Below are 21,052 nucleotides of genomic sequence, written 5' to 3' on the forward strand. Positions count from 1 at the left end.
GCATTAGTGAGTCCGAAGGGCATGACCAGGTATTCATAGTGGCCGCTCGGAGTGTTGAACCCAGTCTTCCATTCGTCCCCCTCCCTGATTCTTACAAGGTGATAGGCGTTTCGGAGGTCTAATTTGGTGAATATTTTGGCCTGTTGGAGTTGGTCGAAAACGGAGGACATGAGAGGTAACGGGTAACGGCTCTTTATTGTGATGTCATTGAGGGGGCTGTAATCAATGCATGGCCTTAGGGAACCATCCTTTTTTGCCACAAAGAAGAATCCAGCTCCAGCGGCTGACGAAGAGGGGCGGATCAGCCCCGCCTTCAGTGAGGTCTCAATGTATTCTTACATGGCTGCTTTCTCTGGCCCGGAGACCGAGTAAAGGCGGCCCTTGGGGATGCTGGAACTGGGGATCAGGTCGATGGCGCAGTCATAGGGTCTATGGGGAGGCAGCGACAAGGCCTTGGCTTTACTGAACACCTCCCGCAGGTGGTGATAACAGGGCAGGACGGATGTTAGGTCTAATTCTGAGTTTGTAGTGACATGGAGAGAAACATGGTTAATATTTGACAAGACAGCTTCAGGTTTCTGGATACACTTGGTGTGCTCCACACATTCCAACACCTCGGAATTGAGCCCCAATTTGGCTGCCAGCCCCCAGTCCATCAGGCTCTCATCAACCCCTGAATCTATGAGTACTTTAAGATTCGTGTTAATGTCATGGTGCGAAACCCTCGCTGCTGTGAGGATGCGTGAGACGCGGCCCTGAACTGCGGGAGAACTCACCCGTTTGATCCCTTTAGTGGGACACGCAGCAATGAGGTGGCTGGACTCCCCGCAGTAGAAGCATCTGCCCTCCTGCTGTCGTCGCTGCCGTTCCTCGGGTGTCAAACGTGCCCTGCCAAATTGCATGGGTTCGGACTCCTCCGCCGGTCTTTCCGAGGTTGAACCCTGGGCCGCCGGTATATCCTGTCCCTGGAAACGTCGGTACCTCCCCGACGACGGTCGCTGTTCTCGATGTTGGCGGAGCTCTTTCATCCGGTTGTCCGTCCGGATGGCTAGGGCAATGAGTGAGTCCAATTATCATGAGGGCACACAGGAGACATGAGGAAGGGCAAGTGTTATGAAACGAGAGGAGAGTTAGTCATTTCAAAATAAAACAGGAAATGAAGAGACACAGTAAGCCCAGACAAGACAACCTCACCACGGTGTGACATAATGAGTGCATAGTTTACTGAAATTTACGGAACAGTTACAGAAGATAAACTCTTTGACTGCTGCAAAGGATCCTGGGTACTGCACTGGAAAATATCTGAAAACAGCAAATGAAACATTACATCAGCAAAACATAAGCCTCCTCTCACAATGACATACACAAGCAGTAATTACCTTCCCAGGTAGCTCCTTATCATCAGATCTTGCAGGACTAACACTGTTTGGTGACTCTGGTGGTTCTGCAGACTTTCGATTAACATCACCTGCCACAATGTCACTCTGGTTGTCTTCAGAACCGGCCCAGTCCAAGTTTGTAGTTAAAACACAAATACATGTCATAATCTCCATGCTTGAATGCAGCTGAAACCATGTTGTCTAACTATTGGACCACAACTATTATGTTCAAAATTAAGAAAATACTTGAAACCTTGAAATACCGAGGTGAGCTGTGGTAGAGGTTAGGTGCAAGAATTAATGTATTTGGGATACTGAAATTATCAGCAGCACTAAGCAGAGTCCAAAGTTCTTCACTAAACATATATGAAATTGTAAATCCTATATATTTAATACAATATTGTAATACTACAGTTTCATGACTAAACCTAACATGGGATTCCACAATCTGCAAGTAGTCTAATCTTCAGTGAGACAGAGATCCGGCTATAGATGACTGACTGCCAAGGCAATGCCTACATTTACGCTGCAGCAATCAAATTGCTCCACACAAAACACTGTAAACATTATTCTCCTCATCCATGCTATCAGTTCTGTACCAGGCATTCTTATTCTGTCAGCCTTCTTTGTATCTGCGTCGCTGAGCTTTTACAGACAGCATCAGTTCTGTTCAGTGGAAATCTTCATGCTTTACATATGGCAGCATAACCTCAGGTCAGGCATATATCAAGTTCAGTTTTTGATTATGGTGATCATCATTGTATTCTCCTATATTAAAATAATGAAGGTGGCCAAAGCTGCATCAGGAGAGGATAAGCAGTCATCAAGGAAAGGGCTCAGGACAGTGGCTCTTCATGGTTTCCAGCTGCTGCTCTGTCTCATCCAGCTGTGGTGTCCCTTCATAGAAGTTGCTATACTACAGATTGATGTTGGTTAGTTTGAAATTGCCAGGTACTTGAATTTTTTGCTGTTTTATCTTGCACCCAGATGTCTGAGTCCTCTCATATATGGACTCAGGGATGAAGTTTATTTTCAAGCCCTGAAATATTACGCGTCCTTTGGGTTGCTCAAAAGAAATATTTGACAGATTAAAAGTTCACCACATTCCAAGTGAATGCTGCATTTTTCTACGACAACTGTAGATGTTGAATAGGTCTCAAAGAGCTGCTGCTCAGATAGTGAGCCAGTTGGCCTCTGGGTCCCACAACAGCACTGTATCAGTGACAATTGACTGGTCAGTATCAAACTCTACATGACATTGGAATGAGTTATGATATTCACTGAGCTGCACGGCAGCCAGAAGTGACAAAGCTTTCAAACATACTGCATTGCAGCACATTCATGGCTTTAGATGGAAAATACATATCATTTAATTCTCTGTCACAGAGAGTTGTCACATGTTGCTGCTGTGTCTCATTCAGCTGTGGTGTGCAATCACAGAAGCTGCTGTGCATCACACTAAATGCTATGTTCTTAATGTCAGACACTTTGACTGTTTTACATGGACACTGTTGAGCCCTATTTACAATTTTAAACTGGACAAACACAAATAATAAAGGTAAATGTTTGAACTGGGGGGATTAAGAGTTGTGTTGTGTGTGTGTGTGTGTGCGTGTGTGTGTGTGCGTGCGTATGCAGTTTGTATTTTCTTGATAGTTTGATTTAATTGCAACAAACTACAAAGAAAGAAAACTGAGTTGGGGGAAAGGGTGTAAATGAAATACAAAATATAAATATAAATAACGTCAGTATTGGTGGTTATTTCTTTGAATTCATTTCAGTCAGTCTACAGTGAAAGTAGCCTATTCATACCCACCTGAATAACGCATGATGGAGAGTGGCTCTTTATGGTTTTGGCTGCTACTCTTCAGACTAGTTTTTAGATTATTCGAAAACACACAGTGCTTTGATGATTTAATCTTTTATCTTCCACCTCTCAATCCTCTCATTTATGTCTTCAGTGATGGGGTGTTCTTTAAAGCACTGAAATTCTATGCCTCCTTTGGCTTGTTTAAAAGAAAAAAGAACTGACAGATTAGATAAATGATTCATTTTCTTCTTTTTGTAATAATAGTTGTAACCATGTGTTGTATGCTATGCCAACAATATACAGAGAATCAGCTTGCGTACTGGGCGGTAAGCGTGTTGCGTCTTTTCCGGTCACTGGCGGTGGTGCTCTCTATTGTGCTTTGTCATCTCGGTGTTGTTTCCACTGTTCTTCTGCTATTATTTCCTAATTCACTCGAGTAATCAGGCAGAAAATTATTTTCACACCAACACCAGGTTTTAGAAGTCAATATCTCCCCTTTCTCCAAAGGTTATAACCGTTTCTGCTCCTCCGCTAATCAAACTACCCGATTAGCAATGTCCTCTAGCTCTCTGTCTCCACTCTCTGTTCCTCCTTCTCCTCCTCCTCTCCTCTCCTGTTCTCTGTGCCTCATGTGTCGTTATTCTTCTGCCTCCTTTTATGATAGCACCTCTTGTCATAGATGTAGGATGATGGTAGAAATGGAGGCGAAGATTAATGAGTTAGAATCCCAGCTCCGCACTTTAGCTAGCCCAACCTATGCTAGTGTAGCTAGCCCCCCCTCTGTAGCCGGTGTGGGCCAACCTAGACGAGTTCATACGGCAGCTAAGATAGTTTCCTCCCCCCAGTGGCTCCCGAGCAGCCGGGATCTAGTCAGGGCGGCTGGGTGACTGTCCGAGACAAGAGGCATAGTCGTAGGCAGCAGCCCCCGGTTCACCACCGACCAGTTCACGTTTCCAACAGGTTCTCCCCTCTCAGCGACACACCCGCTGAAAAGCCGACTCTAGTGATTGGTGATTCTATTCTTAGGAACGTGAAGTTAGCGACACCGGCGGCCATAGTGAAGTGTATCCGGGGGCCAGAGCAGGCGACATCCAGTCTAATCTGAAACTGCTGGCTAAGGGTAAACGTAAATATGCTAATATTGTTATTCACGTCGGCAGCAACGACACCCGACTTCGCCAGTCGGAAGTCACAAAAATTAATGTGGAATCGGTGTGTACTTTTGCTAAAACGATGTCGGACACTGTAGTTTTCTCCGGCCCCCTCCCCAATCGGACCAGTGATGACATGTACAGCTGCATGTCGTCATTTAACCGCTGGCTGTCGAGGTGGTGTCCCGAAAACAACATGGGCTACATAGATAACTGGAAGTCTTTCTGGGGGAGACCTGGTCTAATAAGGAGAGATGGTGTCCATCCCACCGTGGACGGGGCCGCTCTCATTTCTAGAAATATGGCCGATTTTATTAGAAATCCAAAACCCTGACAATCCCGAGTCGAGACCAGGAGGCAGAGCCGCAGTTTAACACGCTCCTCTGCGCCTCAGTCAGAGCGGTCACCTGCCGAGAATAGAATAGAGTCTCTGTCTATGTTTAGGTCTATAGAAACTGTGTCTGTCCCCCGACCACCTAAATTTAGAAAAGTTAATAAACCCAAATTAAACAGAAGAGGAGGTAAAAACAAAAACCTAACTGTAATTAAAACAGCCACAAATTCAGTCTCAAATAACACTGCGATCAAATGTGGACTGTTGAACATTCGATCATTATCATCAAAATCTCTACTCGTAAATGATCTCATTGCTGATCATCGTATTGATTTATTTTGTATAACGGAAACGTGGCTGCAGCAGGATGAGTATGTTAGCATTAATGAAGCTACACCCCCAACTCATGTTAACTTTCATATCCCTCGTACCACAGGTCGAGGAGGGGGGGTGGCTGTGATATTTCAGTCAAGCCTATTAATCAACCCCAGACCAAAATCTGGCTGCAGGTCTTTTGAAAGCCTCACTCTTAGTCTTTCCCACTCAGACTGGAAAGGTGAAAAACCAGTTCTGTTAGTCACAGTATACCGTCCACCTGGTCCGTACTCAGAATTCCTGTCAGAGTTTTCTGAGTTTATATCAGAGTTAGTACTCAGTACAGATAAAATCATTATTCTGGGAGATTTTAATATACATGTTGATGTAGAAAGCGACAGCCTGTGTTCTGGGTTTCTTTCCCTGCTAGACTCAATTGGCTTTTCCCAGCATGTGAATGAACCCACTCACTTTTACAATCATATCCTTGATCTTGTTCGAATATATGGCATTGAAAATGACAAGCTAACAATTCTTCCCCAAAATTCTCTCCTGTCTGACCATTACCTTATTACATTTGAGTTTACTTTAATGGGCTCCACAGCATTGAGGAATAAATTCAGCTATAGAAGATGTTTATCTGAAGATGCTGTGGCTAAATTTAAAGAGAACATTCGGTCATCATTCCCAACAATGCCATATCTAAATTTAAATGAGGATTTCTCCCATACGCAGGTTGATGACCTTGTGACTAGCACGATGGCCACACTGCGTTCGAATCTTGATAATGCCGCCCCTCTCAAAAAGAAAGTATTCAATCTGAGGAGGATGGCTCCCTGGTATAGTTACCAAATCCGTGCCTTGAAGCAGACATCAAGGAAATTAGAAAGAAACTGGCGTTCCAGTAAGTCAGAAGAGTCTCACAGAGCCTGGAAAGATAGCCTAAAAACGTATAAAAAAAGCTCTCCACAGTGCTAGAAGTTCATATTACTCAGCACTCATAGAAGAAAACAAGAACAACCCCAGGTTTCTCTTCAGCACTGTAGCCAGGCTGACAGAGAGCCATAGCTCAGTTGAACCAGTGATCCCCTTAGCTCTAAGCAGTAATGATTTTATTAGTTTTTTTTCAGACAAAATTCTCATGAACAGAGAAAGAATTTATCAGCTCTTGCCTACGTTAGATAAAAATCCCCTTCTGAAGACGGCAACTGCTGAATCAGCTCCGGCGCCTCATTTACATCTGGAATCATTCTCACCTCTAAATCTCTCAGAGCTAGCTTCTATAGTTTCATCATCCAGACCGTCAACCTGTCTATTAGACCCAGTACCAACTAGCCTCTTTAAAGAGATCTTTTATGTAATTGAGCCGTTCATTCTAGATTTGGTTAATCTGACTTTATTTCTGGGTTATGTACCTCAGGCACTTAAGACTGCGGTCATCAAACCCCAGCTTAAAAAGCCTAATCTTGATCCAGATGTTTTGGCAAACTATAGACCCATATCGAACCTTCCATTTATTTCTAAAATCATTGAGAAAGCTGTAGCAAAACAACTACACGAGCATCTGGATGGGAACAGTTTGTTTGAAGAGTTTCAGTCAGGATTTAGAGCCCATCATAGCACAGAAACAGCGCTGGTTAAAGTCTCCAATGACATTCTAATGGCCTCAGACAATGGATCAGCCTCCATACTTCTCCTTCTAGATCTTAGTGCTGCATTCAACACCATAGATCATAATATTTTACTACAGAGACTGGAACATGAAATTGGAATTAAAGGAACTGCACTAAAGTGGTTCAAATCCTACTTATCAGATAGACATCAGTTTGTTCATGTAAACAACAGCTCCTCCTCATGTACTGTAGTCAGTCATGGAGTCCCGCAGGGTTCGGTACTTGGACCAATCCTCTTTACGCTTTATCTGCTTCCTCTAGGCAACATTATCAGGAAACACAGCATCAATTTCCACTGCTACACAGACGATACTCAGCTGTACCTATCAATGAAGCCAAATGAAGTCAGTCAGATAGTCAGACTGCAGGCATGTCTTGAAGACATAAAAGATGGAACAAAGTTACATCAAGTGCCTTGATGTAACTTTGTTATGATTTGGCGCTATACAAATAAATCTGATTTGATTTGATTTGATTTGATTTGTATGTGAGGTCACGGTGAAGTGCTTGGTGTGATTGAGGTTGATGGAGTTTCAGCATAAAAACATCTATAACTCTGCAGGCCAGCTGAAACAGTGATAGCTACCAAGATATTGTCCATTAATTTGCCAGTACACTGCCTTGCCATCTTATTTCTAAGTCCATGAACTTTTGCTGAACATCTGCAACCACCAATGCGATGAACATTTTCCGTAAAGGCTCAAATATATAAATCCTTCAGGATATTCATATACACAGACACATACACATGATACTGAGAATATGAGTGAACACTGGTGAATGTTGATGACAGCAGTAAGATGAACCAGCTTTGATTTAATCAAATTTTCAGATGCTGAAGGTTGGGGGTTCGGTTCCCGGCCTGGGGCCTTTCTGTGTGGAGTTAGCATGTTCTCCCCGTGCCTGTGTGAGTTTCCTCCCACCATCCAAAGGCGTCAGGTTTAGGGCAGTTGGTCACTCTAAATTGTCCGTAGTTCTGAGTGTGAGTGTGAGTGGTTGTTGGTCTCTGTCTCTGTGTGTTGACCCTGTGATGGACTGCTGACCTGTGGAGGGTGACCCCGCCCTCACTCAGTGTGAGCTGGGATTGGCTCCAGCTCCCCTGTGACCCTTAAATGGATAAGCGGTAGGAGATGAATGTTAAAAGGCACAAGGTATGAGAAGTGACAGGACCCTGCTTAACAGAGACTTGCTTGTGATATTTGTTTCGTTTAAAAATGATGGAGTTTGACAGCAAATATTCACGTTGTGAATGTTGTTTATGGGAGACATGAGTGTTTGCTGTGTCTGAGGAATCTGTCGAACATATGATGAGCTTGTGACAAGGAAAATTCCAGTTGCCTCCTCTAATATCGTGGTTTGGACATCAAGTCTGTCTTAGTCCAATGTAGTCCACAATTGGTATCTCACAACTTGACTCATCCTTCATGAGAAACCCCTTTGAGGCATTTGATGTTTGACTTGAACAGATTACCCCTGAGGGCAGTGACGAGGGCAAAGCCTCATAGCTCTCACTCTGTATTGTATTTGCTTTTATAAAGTCTCTATGCACAGGCATATCTCACAGCACTGCGAAGACCTCGACATTTGCTTTGCTGCTGAATCATTGTCGTAGCCAGGCAGGGAAGGTTTATCATAACTTTTGCTATTGTGTGAAAAGAATCAAAGGAATTTTTTTAACCTGCAAAATAATGACAAGAGTGACTTAGTTTTGGCAGAGCTGCAGAAACTGTATTTAGTGATGAAAGACAACGCTTCCTTGGTTGGTGGTAAGGTGTTACTGCGGCAGATCAATGACCGTGTCCTGATCGTCCAGATGCTGGTGATGGTTTTTCTCTGCATCAACTTGTTGCTCATTTCAATGTTTTTTAAAAATGAGTCCTTTTACACAACCACACGTTACATCTGGATATGCCTGGATATTTGCTGTTAATTTACTGTCAGATAGCTTCCAATTGGTTGTGTCTGATATCCTGCTTATCTTGGTGTTTTTTAACCTTACCTTTCAAGTTTGGTTGTGTGTCATTATCTGTGTTGTGGTAATTGTGTATATTACTGTTACACCAGTGACTCTGACAGCAATGACTCTGGAGCGTTATGTGGCTGTTTGTATGCCGCTGCGTCATGGAGAGCTCTGCTCCACACGTAATACTATTAACTGTATCCTCATCATTCATGCTCTCAGCTCTGTGCCCTCTATTTTTATTTTCTCCACTTTCTTTGGATCTGCATCCCTAAAATTTTACACCAAATATCAGTTATGTTCTGTGGAGATATTCATTTTGTTCAGATGGCAGGATAATTTAAGGTCGGCTGTTTATCAGATTTTCTTCTTGATCATGTGCATCATCATTGTTTTCTGTTATGTTAAAATAATGAAAGTGGCCAAAGCTGCATCAGGAGAGGATAAACGGTCATCAAGGAAAGGGCTCAGGACAGTGGCTCTTCATGGTTTCCAGCTGCTGCTCTGTCTCATCCGGCTGTGGTGTCCCTTCATAGAAACTGCCATTTTTGCAATTAATGTGAAGCTGTTTATTGATGTCAGATATATTAACTACATCATGTTTAACCTTGCACCAAAATGCCTCAGTCCTCTCGTTTATGGCCTATGGGATGAAACATTTTCTCATGCACTGAAAAAAAATGTCTTTTGTGGTTTTTTTAGGAGAAATATTTGAGCATTTCTATATTCAGCTTTTATGTAAGGATTTTGTTTTCTTTTTTAATGCGGTTATTGTTACCAGGGCTGTGACTCAATGTTTGTTTGAGGTGACTGTTAACTTGTTGATGCATTATATATATTCATTCATCTTCTACTGTTTATCAATTTTTGGGTCGCAGGGGTGCTGGAGTCGGTCCCAGCTCACTCTGGGTGAGGGTGGGTTCACCCTGGACAGGTCAGCAGTCCATCACAGGGCCAACACACTGAGACAGAGACCAACAACTACTCACACTCACACTCAGACCTACGGACAATTTAGAGCCACCAATTAACCCAAACATGATGTATTTGGACGGTGGGAGGAAACTCACACAGGCACGGGGAGAACTCCACACAGTCCCACTTCTTGTTTTTTATTTATTTAATTTAATTTTTTTACTTAAAATTGTTATTGTTCAGCAAAAGCCAACAGTTATAGAAAAAAATTAAAATAAACAAAAATTTTTGTAGTATTTGGCAAAGTTGCCTTCCACTACTTTAACTTGGGTAGATATATTTGGGTGCATACATTTCAGCGTTGCACAGTTTACATCTGCTTACAATCTGGATTTGACCCCCCAAAAAATTATACAAATTATATATCTCATCCGTTTTTTTCCAAAAACATCAAAAATGTTACAATCCATTTGCATTTTATCCATTTCACATCTACATGTGAGTGTCTGATATATTGACAACAGCAATGTTGGGAAAAACAGGTTGGAGATTAGATTGAACATAAATGGATGTAAACTGAGGGCCTAAAAAGTGAAACCAGTGCAGAAGTGCTTTAAACTTACATTTTATCTATTGATCATCAGAAGGTGATATCACTGGCTGCATAAAGAAAATGTCCCATTGATTTATGGGACAGATCATAATAAAAGTCTATATAAGCATTTCTGTCATCTTTATTAAAAAGACATGTCCGGGTCTGAAATGAAAACCAAAATGCAGCACAGCTGCCACACACATAAAACACATCCACAGAGTTCATTGTCAAAGCAAAAGGTGGAAAACTTTCTATGACTCAATTGGAGTAAAATCTAAGGAGCACAGCGTCTAAGAGGGAAAAGAGAGAGGGAGGGGGGGGGATAAAAAAACAAGATGGCAACTCACAATGGATTGCCACTGTGTTCACGATAACTTTCTATGACTTCATGGAAGCAAAGTTCAAGGAGCACACTGTGAGGATTTGGTGCTATTTTGGGATGTTCTAGCCTTTAAAGTCACCTTCATGCACAGTCTTCTATCATCAGACTGCAGAGAGCTCAGTGAGCAACATTACTCACTGGAACACAATGCAGGATTAGGGAACCTGCTCTTTACTATCTACTATCATGTAACCAAAGAAGAAGACAGAAATTGCTTTGTATGAAGAACCCAATGAGTTTTCTTTTAATATGAATTTCTGACTAGTTTTTGCAGTGGCTGAAACTTTTGTGGGTTAAACAACAGATATATGGCAGATAACAATTCACTGGATAGTTATTTGCTTATTTATCTGGAGGTGCAGACGGACAGCAAGGTAATTATCATAGTGCAGATCCTGGTGGCAGTTTTTCTTTACATCAACTTGTTGCTCATCATCACATTTTTTCAAAAAGAGTGTTTCTATACAACCACACGTTATATTTTATTTGCTGTTACATTACTGTCAGATAGTTTGTTATTATTCTTAACTAATATCCTTGTCATTTTCACACAATTTCTTATTACCATTCAGGTTTGGTTGTGTGTCATTATCAATGTTGTGGTACTTCTTTATCTTACAGTCACACCAGTGACTCTGACAGCAATGACTCTGGAGCGTTATGTGGCTGTTTGTATGCCGCTGCATCATGGAGAGCTCTGCTCCACACGTAATACTATTAACTGTATCCTCATCATTCATGCTCTCAGCTCTGTGCCCTGTGTTGTTATTCTCTCCACCTTCTTTGGATCTGCATCCCTAAAATTTTACAACCAATATGACATCTGTTCAGTGGAAATATTTATGATTTATTTATGGCAGCAACATCTGAGGTCAGCTATATATCAATTACAGTTTTTGATCATGTGCATCATACTTGTTTTTTGCTATGTTAAAATAATGAAAGTGGCCAAAGCTGCATCAGGAGAGGATAAGCAGTCATCAAGGAAAGGGCTCAGGACAGTGGCTCTTCATGGTTTCCAGCTGCTGCTCTGTCTCATCCAGCTGTGGTGTCCCTTCATAGAAGCTGCATTGTTCCAGATTAGTTTTAATTTATTTAACAATGTCAGGTATTTTAACTATATCATGTTTTATCTTGCACCCAGATGTCTGAGTCCTCTCATTTATGGTCTCAGAGATGAAGTTTTCTTTCATGCACTGAAGTACTATGCCTCCTTCGGGTTGTTTAAAAGAAATATTAATTGAAATGTTACTGTCACACCTATTGCATTCATTTGTTCTTCTATCACAAACACGGCTTGACAAATCGTGTCCCGGAAAGCATTTTAATATGTGTAAGGGGCTTCAAAGTATCTCTCTTATAAAGATTATATACGTCTTGTAGCATGGTGTTAGTGTTAGAAAATGGAGCATGTTGTCCAGATCTGCATTATACAGTATGAGAAGGTCAAGACTGATGGTCTCCTTTTATAAGGAGCTATAGAGCATTAGAAAAAGAGGAAAACTGAATTCATATCTCGCTTATTTGTCTGGACATAATTTAGCTTTCTTTAAAATTGACATAAGATTCAGACCTTTTTTGACATAATTGTCATTATGATCAAATAAAGGCATGAAGGCCCAACAAACAAACTTCTGCTTTTGAAATTTTTTTTCTACTGTTCTCAAAATGGACAGGATTGATTCATTACCTCTTAATTTAACTTTTGTCTCCTTTCTCTTCGTTAGTTAAGGTGTATTCTTAGTCAGTCGAAGTTGTTTGAAACATTTTTGAGCTGAACAGATAGGACAGCTTTATGATAATCTGCTGAGTATAAAAACATTCAAGGAGAAATGCTTGCACCTGAAAATGATTATTTATGTTTATAAGAATGCATTTGTTGTGAATTAATATCAGAATTTAAGCATCAAATTGCTGGGAAATGTCTGGAGAGAAGCAAAATAAATAAATAATAAATAAAAGTTGAAGTTATTTAATTATTTAATAATAATTAATATTTAAAACGCCCCTTATCTTTCAAAATGGTATTCAGAAACATTTCACCACTGTTAATGTGTCAGGCCAGGACTCAGATAGGACTCAGATGCAGAGGCTTTGTAAGACACAGACTTTATTCTTGGCAGCAATGATCTCAGACCCAAGTGAAAAAAGGAAACAGGGCTATGAAACATTAACTTAAAGGGATGTCACAAGGAAAAAGGGGGAAAACAAAAAACACTCCGTAGGGAGGAAAAACCTGACTAATAAACAAGAGAAACTCACTCACGCTACTAAGCGGAGGATCAAGGTAATTCTATGAAAACGTTATTAAAACTCAAAATCACTCTTAACGAGGAAAACACAAAAGCTATGAACATTAATCTATCCAAAGAATTTACAAACAAAAAGTCACTCATGCAGAGGAAAGAATAAAAGGCTATGGGGAAAAAGGGCTAACTCTGGCATAGAAATGACAAACAATGGGGAAGGGGCCCACAAAACATGGAGCCAATTTTTTGGAGGGGACCCGAAGGTGTAAGTTCTTGGCAGATAGCCATACTCTCTGACCTGACTGGTAAGCGGGTGCGGGTCGTCGTTTGCGATCCGCCGCTTTCCTGGTGCGATCCCATTGGTGGATCAACACCTGGCGAGCCGCTGCCCAGATGCGTCGGCAGCGGCGGATCAGGGCGTGGGCAGAGGGGACCGTTACTTCAGGTTCCTGGGCAGAAAAAACAGGTGGGTCATACCCATAAACACACTTAAAGGGGGAGAATCCTGTGGTAGAGGTGGGTAGGGAGTTGTGGGCGTACTCGACCCGGACCAGGTGGTTGCTCCATGTCGAGGGGTTCTGGGACACTAGGCAACGGAGGCCGGTTTCCAGCTGCTGGTTGAGGCGTTTGGTCTGGCCATTGGCCTCCGGATGATAGCCTGAGGTCAGGCTGGCTTTGGCTCCGATGAGTCGGCAGAATTCCTTCCAGAACCGTGACACAAACTGGGGCTCCCGGTCTGAAACAATGTCCTTGGGAAAGCCATGAATCTTGAACACTTGGTTAATCATTATTTCAGCCGTCTCCTTGGCTGAAGGCAGCTTCGGCAAAGCAATGAATCTGGTCATTTTGGAAAATCTATCCACCACCGTGAGGACAGTGGTGTTACCTCGTGAGACCAGGAGCCCTGTGGCGAAGTCCATAGAGATATCCGACCAAGGTCTGGAAGGGATGCGCAAGGGTTGCAGCAGTCCCATTTGTGACCTGGAAGACACCGTATTCCTGGCACAGACCGGGCACGCCTCGATGTACTCCCGAACATCCGATTCCATGGCTGGCCACCAGAACCTCCGGGAGATGGCGAATATCGTCCGCCGGACTCCTGGATGACAGGAAAGCAGCGAGGATTGGGCCCAATGAATCACCTGTGGGCGTAGGTTGACCGGGACAAACAATCGATTCTCGGGGCACCCACTAGGTGACGGAGCCTCCCCATTAGCTTGCTTAACCTCATTTTCTATCTGCCAAGTCACCGCTCCAACCACACAGGCCAGTGGCAGGATAGGCTCGGGTTCGTTGGCAACCGGCTCAGGGTCGTAGAGGCGTGACAAGGCGTCAGGTTTAATGTTCCGGGACCCTGGCCTGTAAGAGATGGAGAAGGAGAAGCGGTTAAAGAAGAGCGCCCACCTGGCCTGACGGGAATTCAGTCTCTTGGCCTTGCGTATATATTCCAAGTTTTTGTGATCCGTCCAGACAATGAATGGCTGTTCGGCTCCCTCCAACCAGTGTCTCCACTCCTCCAGGGCCACCTTGACCGCTAGCAGCTCCCGGTTGCCGACGTCATAGTTGCGCTCTGCTTTAGACAACCTTCGAGATAGGAAGGCGCATGGGTGCATCTTCCCATCCTGCTCGGACCGTTGTGAGAGAACGGCCCCGATTCCCTCATTGGAGGCATCCACCTCTACTGTGAACTGTCGTCTGGGGTCCGGCATCGTGAGAATGGGAGCTGTGGTAAAGCGGGACTTCAGGGTGTGGAAGGCCGTCTCTGCCTCTGGAGACCAGGAGAACTGTACTTTTGACGAGGTTAGTGCGTGCAGAGGGGCCGCTATGGCGCTGAAGCCTCTGATGAACCGCCTGTAAAAGTTAGCAAACCCGAGGAACTGCTGAACTTTCTTGCTGCTATCAGGTGTGGGCCAGTTGGTCACAGCGCTAATTTTAGCCGGATCCATCTGTACTCTCCCAGGGGCTACGATGAAGCCCAGGAAGGAGATGGTGTCTGCATGGAACTCGCTTTTTTCAGCCTTAACATATAACTTGTGAGTTAATAGTCACTGAAGGACTGCGGTTACATGCTGTCTGTGGGAGTCTATATCTGGAGAGTAGATAAGAATATCATCTAAATAGACGTACACAAATTGTTCGAGGAAGTCCCTGAGCACATCATTGATCAAGGCCTGAAATACTGCCGGTGCATTAGTGAGTCCGAAGGGCATGACCAGGTATTCATAGTGGCCGCTCGGAGTGTTGAACCCAGTCTTCCATTCGTCCCCCTCCCTGATTCTTACAAGGTGATAGGCGTTTCGGAGGTCTAATTTGGTGAATATTTTGGCCTGTTGGAGTTGGTCGAAAACGGAGGACATGAGAGGTAACGGGTAACGGCTCTTTATTGTGATGTCATTGAGGGGGCTGTAATCAATGCATGGCCTTAGGGAACCATCCTTTTTTGCCACAAAGAAGAATCCAGCTCCAGCGGCTGACGAAGAGGGGCGGATCAGCCCCGCCTTCAGTGAGGTCTCAATGTATTCTTACATGGCTGCTTTCTCTGGCCCGGAGACCGAGTAAAGGCGGCCCTTGGGGATGCTGGAACTGGGGATCAGGTCGATGGCGCAGTCATAGGGTCTATGGGGAGGCAGCGACAAGGCCTTGGCTTTACTGAACACCTCCCGCAGGTGGTGATAACAGGGCAGGACGGATGTTAGGTCTAATTCTGAGTCTGTAGTGACATGGAGAGAAACATGGTTAATATTTGACAAGACAGCTTCAGGTTTCTGGATACACTTGGTGTGCTCCACACATTCCAACACCTCGGAATTGAGCCCCAATTTGGCTGCCAGCCCCCAGTCCATCAGGCTCTCATCAACCCCTGAATCTATGAGTACTTTAAGATTCGTGTTAATGTCATGGTGCGAAACCCTCGCTGCTGTGAGGATGCGTGAGACGCGGCCCTGAACTGCGGGAGAACTCACCCGTTTGATCCCTTTAGTGGGACACGCAGCAATGAGGTGGCTGGACTCCCCGCAGTAGAAGCATCTGCCCTCCTGCTGTCGTCGCTGCCGTTCCTCGGGTGTCAGACGTGCCCTGCCAAATTGCATGGGTTCGGACTCCTCCGCCGGTCTTTCCGAGGTTGAACCCTGGGCCGCCGGTATATCCTGTCCCTGGAAACGTCGGTACCTCCCCGACGACGGTCGCTGTTCTCGATGTTGGCGGAGCTCTTTCATCCGGTTGTCCGTCCGGATGGCTAGGGCAATGAGTGAGTCCAAGTATCATGAGGGCACACAGGAGACATGAGGAAGGGCAAGTGTTATGAAACGAGAGGAGAGTTAGTCATTTCAAAATAAAACAGGAAATGAAGAGACACAGTGAGCCCAGACAAGACAACCTCACCACGGTGTGACATAATGAGTGCATAGTTTACTGAAATTTACAGAACAGTTACAGAAGATAAACTCTTTGACTGCTGCAAAGGATCCTGGGTACTGCACTGGAAAATATCTGAAAACAGCAAATGAAACATTACATCAGCAAAACATAAGCCTCCTCTCACAATGACATACACAAGCAGTAATTACCTTCCCAGGTAGCTCCTTATCATCAGATCTTGCAGGACTAGCACTGTTTGGTGACTCTGGTGGTTCTGCAGACTTTCGATTAACATCACCTGCCACAATGTCACTCTGGTTGTCTTCAGAACCGGCCCAGTCCAAGTTTGTAGTTAAAACACAAATACATGTCATAATCTCCATGCTTGAATGCAGCTGAAACCATGTTGTCTAACTATTGGACCACAACTATTATGTTCAAAATTAAGAAAATACTTGAAACCTTGAAATACCGAGGTGAGCTGTGGTAGAGGTTAGGTGCAAGAATTAATGTATTTGGGATACTGAAATTATCAGCAGCACTAAGCAGAGTCCAAAGTTCTTCACTAAACATATATGAAATTGTAAATCCTATATATTTAATACAATATTGTAATACTACAGTTTCATGACTAAACCTAACATGGGATTCCACAATCTGCAAGTAGTCTAATCTTCAGTGAGACAGAGATCCGGCTATAGATGACTGACTGCCAAGGCAATGCCTACATTTACGCTGCAGCAATCAAATTGCTCCACACAAAACACTGTAAACATTATTCTCCTCATCCATGCTATCAGCTCTGTACCAGGCATTCTTATTCTGTCAGCCTTCTTTGTATCTGCGTCGCTGAGCTTTTACAGACAGTATCAGTTCTGTTCAGTTGAAATCTTCATGCTTTACATATGGCAGCATAACCTCAGGTCAGGCATATATCAAGTTCAGTTTTTGATTATGGTGATCATCATTGTATTCTCCTATATTAAAATAATGAAGGTGGCCAAAGCTGCATCAGGAGAGGATAAGCAGTCATCAAGGAAAGGGCTCAGGACAGTGGCTCTTCATGGTTTCCAGCTGCTGCTCTGTCTTATCCAGCTGTGGTGTCCCTTCATAGAAGTTGCTATACTACAGATTGATGTTGGTTAGTTTGAAATTGCCAGGTACTTGAATTTTTTGCTGTTTTATCTTGCACCCAGATGTCTGAGTCCTCTCATATATGGACTCAGGGATGAAGTTTATTTTCAAGCCCTGAAATATTACGCGTCCTTTGGGTTGCTCAAAAGAAATATTTGACAGATTAAAAGTTCAGCACATTCCAAGTGAATGCTGCATTTTCCTAGGACAACTGTAGATGTTGAATAGGTCTCAAAGAGCTGCTGCTCAGATAGTGAGCCAGTTGGCCTCTGGGTCCCACAACAGCACTGTATCAGTGACAATTGACTGGTCAGTATCAAACTCTACATGACATTGGAATGAGTTATGATATTCACTGAGCTCCACGGCAGCCAGAAGTGACAAAGCTTTCAAACATACTGCATTGCAGCACATTCATGGCTTTAGATGGAAAATACATATCATTTAATTCTCTGTCACAGAGAGTTGTCACATGTTGCTGCTGTGTCTCATTCAGCTGTGGTGTGCAATCACAGAAGCTGCTGTGCATCACACTAAATGCTATGTTCTTAATGTCAGACACTTTGACTGTTTTACATGGACACTGTTGAGCCCTATTTACAATTTTAAACTGGATAAACACAAATAATAAAGGTAAATGTTTGAACTGGGGGGATTAAGAGTTGTGTTGTGTGTGTGTGCGTGCGTATGCAGTTTGTATTTTCTTGATAGTTTGATTTAATTGCAACAAACTACAAAGAAAGAAAACTGAGTTGGGGGAAAGGGTGTAAATGAAATACAAAATATAAATATAAATAACGTCAGTATTGGTGGTTATTTCTTTGAATTCATTTCAGTCAGTCTACAGTGAAAGTAGCCTATTCATACCCACCTGAATAACGCATGATGGAGAGTGGCTCTTTATGGTTTTGGCTGCTACTCTTCAGACTAGTTTTTAGATTATTCGAAAACACACAGTGCTTTGATGATTTAATCTTTTATCTTCCACCTCTCAATCCTCTCATTTATGTCTTCAGTGATGGGGTGTTCTTTAAAGCACTGAAATTCTATGCCTCCTTTGGCTTGTTTAAAAGAAAAGAACTGACAGATTAGATAAATGATTCATTTTCTTCTTTTTGTAATAATAGTTGTAACCATGTGTTGTATGTGAGGTCACGGTGAAGTGCTTGGTGTGATTGAGGTTGATGGAGTTTCAGCATAAAAACATCTATAACTCTGCAGGCCAGCTGAAACAGTGATAGCTACCAAGATATTGTCCATTAATTTGCCAGTACACTGCCTTGCCATCTTATTTCTAAGTCCATGAACTTTTGCTGAACATCTGCAACCACCAATGCGATGAACATTTTCCGTAAAGGCTCAAATATATAAATCCTTCAGGATATTCATATACACAGACACATACACATGATACTGAGAATATGAGTGAACACTGGTGAATGTTGATGACAGCAGTAAGATGAACCAGCTTTGATTTAATCAAATTTTCAGATGCTGAAGGTTGGGGGTTCGGTTCCCGGCCTGGGGCCTTTCTGTGTGGAGTTAGCATGTTCTCCCCGTGCCTGTGTGAGTTTCCTCCCACCATCCAAAGGCGTCAGGTTTAGGGCAGTTGGTCACTCTAAATTGTCCGTAGTTCTGAGTGTGAGTGTGAGTGGTTGTTGGTCTCTGTCTCTGTGTGTTGACCCTGTGATGGACTGCTGACCTGTGGAGGGTGACCCCGCCCTCACTCAGTGTGAGCTGGGATTGGCTCCAGCTCCCCTGTGACCCATAAATGGATAAGCGGTAGGAGATGAATGTTAAAAGGCACAAGGTATGAGAAGTGACAGGACCCTGCTGAACAGAGACTTGCTTGTGATATTTGTTTCGTTTAAAAATGATGGAGTTTGACAGCAAATATTCACGTTGTGAATGTTGTTTATGGGAGACATGAGTGTTTGCTGTGTCTGAGGAATCTGTCGAACATATGATGAGCTTGTGAGAAGGAAAATTCCAGTTGCCTCCTCTAATATCGTGGTTTGGACATCAAGTCTGTCTTAGTCCAATGTAGTCCACAATTGGTATCTCACAACTTGACTCATCCTTCATGAGAAACCCCTTTGAGGCATTTGATGTTTGACTTGAACAGATTACCCCTGAGGGCAGTGACGAGGGCAAAGCCTCATAGCTCTCACTCTGTATTGTATTTGCTTTTATAAAGTCTCTATGCACAGGCATATCTCACAGCACTGCGAAGACCTCGACATTTGCTTTGCTGCTGAATCATTGTCGTAGCCAGGCAGGGAAGGTTTATCATAACTTTTGCTATTGTGTGAAAAGAATCAAAGGAATTTTTTTAACCTGCAAAATAATGACAAGAGTGACTTAGTTTTGGCAGAGCTGCAGAAACTGTATTTAGTGATGAAAGACAACACTTCCTTGGTTGGTGGTAAGGTGTTACTGCGGCAGATCAATGACCGTGTCCTGATCGTCCAGATGCTGGTGATGGTTTTTCTCTGCATCAACTTGTTGCTCATTTCAATGTTTTTTAAAAATGAGTCCTTTTACACAACCACACGTTACATCTTATTTGCTGTTAATTTACTGTCAGATAGCTTCCTATTGGTTGTGTCTGATATCCTGCTCATCTTGGTGTTTTTTAACCTTACCTTTCAAGTTTGGTTGTGTGTCATTATCTGTTTTGTGTTAATTGTGTATACTACAGTCACACCAGTGACTCTGACAGCAATGACTCTGGAGCGTTATGTGGCTGTTTGTATGCCGCTGCGTCATGGAGAGATCTGCTCCACACGTAATACTATTAACTGTATCCTCATCATTCATGCTCTCAGCTCTGTGCCCTCTATTTTTATTTTTTCCGCCATCTTTGGGTCAGCCTCTGTACACTTTTACCAGCATTACAACGTTTGTTCTGTGGAGATATTCATTTTGTTCAGATGGCAGGATAATTTAAGGTCGGCTGTTTATCAGATTTTCTTCTTGATCATGTGCATCATCATTGTTTTCTGTTATGTTAAAATAATGAAAGTGGCCAAAGCTGCATCAGGAAAGGATAAACGGTCATCAAGGAAAGGGCTCAGGACAGTGGCTCTTCATGGTTTCCAGCTGCTGCTCTGTCTCATTCAACTCTTGTGTCCCTTCATAGAAACTGCCATTTTTGCAATTAATTTGAAGCTGTTTATTGATGTCAGATATATTAACTACATCATGTTTAACCTTGCACCAAAATGCCTCAGTCCTCTCGTTTATGGCCTATGGGATGAAACATTTTCTCATGCACTGAAAAAAAATGTCTTTTGTGGTTTTATTAGGAGAAATATTTGAGCATTTCTATATTCAGCTTTTATGTAAGGATTTTTTTTTTTTTTATTTTCTAATGCGGTTATTGTTACCATGGCTGTGACTTAATTAATGTCAACACTGTAATGTACATGATTATAAATGTTTGTTTGAGTTTTTTAGATCTGCTTACAATCTGCATTTGAGCCCCCAAAAAATACAAATTGTGTATCATATCCGTTTTTTTCCAAAAACATCAAAAACGTTACAATCCATTTGCATTTTATCCATTTCACATCTACATGTGAGTGTCTGATATATTGACAACAGCAATGTTGGGAAAAACAGGTTGGAGATTAGATTGGACATAAACGGATGTAAACTGAGGGCCTAAAAAGTGAAACCAGTGCAGAAGTGCTTTAAACTTACATTTTATCTATTGATCATCAGAAGGTGATATCACTGGCTGCATAAAGAAAATGTCCCATTGATTTATGGGACAGATCATAATAAAAGTCTATA

At 42.8% G+C, this 21,052-nt stretch overlaps 2 protein-coding genes and 1 pseudogene across 2 annotated transcripts; all 3 read left to right on the plus strand.

Moving 5' to 3' along the window:
• Positions 1–8,400: 8,400 nt before the first annotated feature.
• LOC115053623 (odorant receptor 131-2-like) lies at positions 8,401–9,337 on the plus strand (annotated as a pseudogene).
• Positions 9,338–10,822: 1,485 nt separating this feature from the next.
• On the plus strand, positions 10,823–11,758 carry LOC115053088 (odorant receptor 131-2-like). The gene has a single exon (XM_029517653.1). It carries the CDS (start codon positions 10,823–10,825, stop codon positions 11,756–11,758), a length of 936 nt encoding a protein of 311 aa, XP_029373513.1.
• A 7,893-nt stretch (positions 11,759–19,651) lies between these two features.
• LOC115053627 (odorant receptor 131-2-like) lies at positions 19,652–20,575 on the plus strand. Its single transcript, XM_029518485.1, has one exon. It carries the CDS (start codon positions 19,652–19,654, stop codon positions 20,573–20,575), a length of 924 nt encoding a protein of 307 aa, XP_029374345.1.
• The last annotated feature ends 477 nt before the right edge of the window (positions 20,576–21,052 follow it).

This window comes from Echeneis naucrates, chromosome 13 (assembly GCF_900963305.1).
Source record: "Echeneis naucrates chromosome 13, fEcheNa1.1, whole genome shotgun sequence".
NCBI classification, from domain to species: domain Eukaryota; kingdom Metazoa; phylum Chordata; class Actinopteri; order Carangiformes; family Echeneidae; genus Echeneis; species Echeneis naucrates.

Bases quoted from the DNA above. Each gene is read 5' to 3' on its own strand.
- LOC115053627 (XM_029518485.1), top strand. From the start codon at position 19,652: ATGAAAGACAACACTTCCTTGGTTGGTGGTAAGGTGTTACTGCGGCAG.
- LOC115053088 (XM_029517653.1), top strand. From the start codon at position 10,823: ATGGCAGATAACAATTCACTGGATAGTTATTTGCTTATTTATCTGGAG.